This window comes from Alosa pseudoharengus, unplaced genomic scaffold (assembly GCF_046254945.1).
Source record: "Alosa pseudoharengus isolate Yale_2024_CS ecotype anadromous, Long Island Sound unplaced genomic scaffold, YU_APseudo_1.1 YU_APseudo_1.1_scf_11, whole genome shotgun sequence".
NCBI classification, from domain to species: Eukaryota; Metazoa; Chordata; class Actinopteri; order Clupeiformes; family Clupeidae; genus Alosa; species Alosa pseudoharengus.
Window position 1 is genome coordinate 33,820,699 of NW_027468576.1, and position 5,000 is coordinate 33,825,698.

The 5,000-nt window shown below is 44.3% G+C and overlaps 1 protein-coding gene across 1 annotated transcript in view; it reads right to left on the minus strand.

The window, feature by feature from the left end:
* The window catches only part of atf6 (activating transcription factor 6), a 71,307-nt gene that overhangs the window by 18,384 nt on the left and 47,923 nt on the right, over window positions 1-5,000 (minus strand). Inside the window, exons 13-14 of the mRNA XM_076278957.1 lie at window positions 4,916-4,983; window positions 2,801-2,912 (exon numbers count right to left, since the gene is read on the minus strand). Of these exons, the coding sequence (XP_076135072.1) occupies window positions 2,801-2,912; window positions 4,916-4,983 (180 nt within the window). The remainder of the gene's footprint in view (window positions 1-2,800; window positions 2,913-4,915; window positions 4,984-5,000) is intronic.

Below are 5,000 nucleotides of genomic sequence, written 5' to 3' on the forward strand. Positions count from 1 at the left end.
GACGTGAACGCCTCTCTGCTTCCCCGACCCACTCGGTCTTGGGGGATTCCGGGGGAAAGAACACTGGATTAAATTAAGGAATCCTGGCCGCTCCGTCCATCTTCAGAGGGGAGCACATGTTTGTTTGGGAGGAAAATCCCCACAGAGGACTCCAAATTGGGTCCCAGCACAGGCTCTGGCAAGCACCCCCCCCGACCCCCTTTCCCCTCCACCCCCCTCCCCCCCTCCACTCCGCTCCGCTCCCCTTCTGACTCACTGTTCTCATTGTTTGGTCCTAATCACTTCCAAAACATTTACTTCCTCAGCTACAAACATACCTGCAGGGGTCAGTGTTAAGGTCAATGGAGCGTTGATGAGAGGGTGAGGAGAGGCCAAACGAGTGGAAAACTGGTGATGGGGACCAATAAGTAATGGGAAGGAAATAAGATGCACTATTAATTCCTGTTTGTTTAAGGAAACCATGTTTCCTTTTGTCAATTGCGATCAGGAGGGACTCATTGTGGTGCGTGCAAAGGTGGGTGAGTGTGCCAACAGAGACTGCCGCAACTCAACAATTCCTTCCAAGTACGTTGTCCTGCCTTATGTGTGATCATTTAAGAATAATTGAAAGCAGGTATCCACTTAAGACACAGATACATTACACAGACACAGACACAGACACAGACAAACACACAGACACACAGACACACACACACAGACACACACACACACACACACACACACACACACACACACACACAGAGCCCTTCCTGGTGGTGACACGGTAAGCATAGTTGACTGTGGTTGATCGGTGAAGCTGAGTTAAGAGGCACTGATGCAGTTAAGCACAAAGACTGCAGAGGACTTGGTTGCACTGCAGAGAAAGTATGTGTGTTTGTGTGTGTGTGTGTGTCAGAGGCAATTGCTTTAAGGCTACAGGGGAAGCTCAGCCTCCTCTAAAATATGACGAAAAATTTCATCAAATACTGCTGTGTTACATTAGCCTACTAGTCCAACTAAAACATGCTAAGAACGTGTTCAACTCCATGGTTAGCTCGTTCAGCAATAAGGGTTTGCCGGTCATCTATGCAGCTCATATTCTCATATATTTGTGAGCAATACAGTCAGTATGTATTTATCTTTGTACATAACCTACTGTAAATAAAACATAAATATGGAGTTACTGAGTTTGTGACTTTTGTTTAAGTTGTGTATTTTAGCTAGGTTGTAGCCAGCTAGCTCACGAGGCTATGTATCTGTGTAGCCTGGCTACATTAGAACGAACAGAATAGTCACAGAGAAATAACTCTAGTAGGCTACCAAATAGCCTATTTAAACTCCCTCCAAAGTGAACTGGTAAAATGTGGCCAAGCCAGCTGCCTTGCCTCATGAACTCTATACTGTTTGGTCTAATCTGGGTTTGGGATAACTTTTGGCCTCAAAGAACAATATAGTACCTTAATAATATTATAATATACTAATAAATAAATGTAATAATTAATTAATTCATAATAATAAATTAATAATAAATATAATCCATTTAATAATTGACCATTTTTATGCATAGTTGACTGTGGTTGATCGGTAAAGTTGAGCTAAAGAGGCACTGATGCAGTTAAGCACAAAGACTGCAAAGGACTTGGTTGCACTGCAGAGAAAGTATGTGTGTGTGTGTGTGTGTGTGTGCCTGCGTGCATGTTAAGATTACACAATATTGCTTTTCTTTCATGCCAAGTCAAAAATTAAAATAAAGAATAGCTAAAGAAATCCTGAACTGAAAACAGCTCCAGAAGTACAAGGGGAGTGGCGTGACAGGGAGCTTTACAGTAACACAGCAGGAGACGGTAACAGGGTGATTTAGGGATGGGAACTCTGCTGCCACTTCCCCATAACCAGCTCACCAAACCCAATCCCACGTAAACCTCAGGACACAGGACGCACACACACACACACACACACACACACACAATTGAGCTACACATGAATTTCAGAATAATTTGTGCCTTCATGAGGTCTGCACTCAACTACTCAACCCTCCGACCGTCTGTTCGGCGTACAGGAACTACTTCAAATCGTCAGCACATTTGCCGATACACAAATAGAAACGGCCAGGATCTGATTGGCTGTGGAGTTTTCCACTGCCAATGGCCAGAGGAGCTCTGGGGCTGGCAGCAGAACTGACACACGAGCACTGGCAGCTGAATAATAGCATTAGCATTGGCTATGGTACTAATGCACTGCTATTGGTTAGGCCCTTTGGCCTGGAGTCTACACACAAATCAGATGTTCCCAAACCACATCACACCGAGACCACAATCAATCATTCACACATAAGAGACCTGATGTGACATCCCCTAATGGCCATTTCATGCTTATTATCAATGGGGTGGTTTAGTCAAATGCCACTGTTTGCTGTGAAGGTACCCAACTCACTCTCTCCACAAAAACCCCCCCCCCCCCCCCCCCCAAAATAATCAGGACTGAAATCTTCCTCCCTTGGGTAGGATAACTGAGTGCATGTCATAAAGAAATTAAAGGTTTGAATGAAAATAAAGGTTTGAATGAAATGGAATTGAATGAAATACAAATGAAGGCTTTGGAAGTTTGTCAATCTCATGGAAACTGCAAAGTTATTACAGATTTATAACCACCCAATAAGCTCTTTAAAGTGTGGCAAATTTGTGAATAAATGGGTTATTGAATGCTAATAAACACATGTGGTGTGACTGCAGTGGTTGGAGTCTGGGATGAATGCACATAAAGGTGACCACATGTACGTCACAGCAAAAAAAAAAAAAAAGAAAGATGGGGTCTAACTCACCCGGCGGAAAGATACCACGTAGAAGGTGTCTCCCCTTCGGTTGATCTCATCAAAGAAGTCGTTGTAGGTGCGGTGCGGGGCGTAATACACCTGCAGCTCATTACCTGAACTTCTGCAGAGGAGAGAGGACAAAGATATTAGAGATTAGAGAAGACAATATTAATGTGGTTAGAACAAAATTAGACTTAAGTTATGCAAAAAGTAAAACTTGCTCTCAAGTTACCATACAATACAGAAAAAGGGTGGGGCCTCACTCTTGTAAGAGACTAGCCGACAGTCATTATGCAGCATATACCATAATCAGTTAATAACAATTTCTGAGTGCAAACAAAGTCATTTCAAAATCATTAATGCTGTTAATTATCACCTGACTGTGTAATAGAGGCAATACTAGTCATACTCTTGACTTTTCTGTGCCCTCTCTAATGAAGACTGTTGGGTTTTGACACAACACATTAGAAGCGCAGCCTCAACTAAAGATGTGCAAGCAACAACGTGAGAGTTTTCTGCTGAACTCTGGGACTGGGATACGTAGGCTAGCCTCGTGTACAGAGCTCGATAGCAGCTCCGGGGACAGTGTGACAGCATGAGGCAAATGTGCAGCTGGCAATGAGAGTGACAGATTTGGATGAACGGCTTCACGGATCTCATTTGTCATCATTTGTCGCTCTTGTCCACACGCTCTTGTCCACATGGTGGCTTTGTGTGGTAAATATTCATCAGAAACAGTTGGATGTCAGAACTTGGAACACAAAGCTTGATAGAACTTGTCTGATGCTGCATTGCTGCACCCAAAAACATGGACACGTCAAACAGACAGGCCAACAAGAGAGTGAAAGATGGAGAATGGAGTAGAATAGAATAGCAATGTGCACACGCAGCCACCGTGAGGGAAAACATCGCCACCCTGACTAACTCTCTCACACACACACACACACACACACACACACACACACACACACACACACACACACACACACACACACACACACACACACACACCATTCCACTCCAATGACAATGGAGTAGAATAGAATAGGTGTGGAGGAATAGAACTGTGGCAGAGAAAAAGCTAGAGAGAGTCATAAGGCATAAGGCAGAAAGTCATAAAGTACAAAAAAAAACAGAAAATGAACAAGAGACCTTGGGAGAGGGCGAGAGTATGAGAGAAAGTGAGAAAGTGAGAAAGTGAGAAAGAAAGAAAGAAAGAAAGACAGAAATAATCAAAGAAAGAAAAAAAAAGACAGCAGTAGAGAGAGTACAGTAATAGAAAGAGATAGAAAAGACAGTGACATTGAGCCTAAGCATGTGTGTGCGTGGTCTTGTGCGTGTGTGCGTGTCTGTGTGTGTGAGCGAGAGAGGGTTAGTGATCTCTTGCCCTGCTGGTGTCCTCAGGGGCCCAGTCATCAGCGCTGGGCCCGGCTCCAGGGTGCAGCCTCTGGGCTCTGGGCGAACCCCAAAACCCTGGAATGTCCAGGGCCAGCACAGCAACCGAACCGCTCTGATAGGCTCGGCCAGAGATCAGCAGAGTTCACACTGTCGGCCTTTGATTTACGATCCCACATATCAATTCCAGGACTATAATAATTTGCAACTTTCACACACACACTGTTGACAATAAAAATTTGTCTCGATTTTATCATGTGTTTGAAGCACTTGTGCACATGATTTATTGGTCTTACTTGGGGGGCAGGGGGGTGACAACCACTTTTCATGTCTGCATGAATGTGTTTGTATGAATGCTTGTTTTTAAGTTCAGGTTTTTAATGTGTTTGAAGACACCTGTGGGGGTTTCAGCGTCCTCTGCCGAGAACCACTCTTTTGATGCATGTATGTTTTTGTGTAAGTACGTGTGCAAGTGAGAATGAATGTGAGTCTTGGTGTGTGTGTGTGTGTGTGTGTGTGTGTGTGTGTGTGTGTGTGTGTGTGTGTATGTGAGAGAGAGAGAGAGAGAGAGAGAGAGAGAGCGAGAGTGCCAGAGCATTTTCCAAACAGCCGCTAGACATTGGCATCAGTCAAAAGCTAACCCACTTAAGAGCAGAGTGGGCAGAAGTGGGCCCAAGATCACTCATGCAGGCACACACAGACACATACAGTTAACAAACAGATTCTTACCTCTCTGCTGAGTCTGTGTACTGGACGGGCAGAATCTGGGTCACCTCATCCTTATTCCCACTCTCCTTCTGTAGGGGTGGAAGCA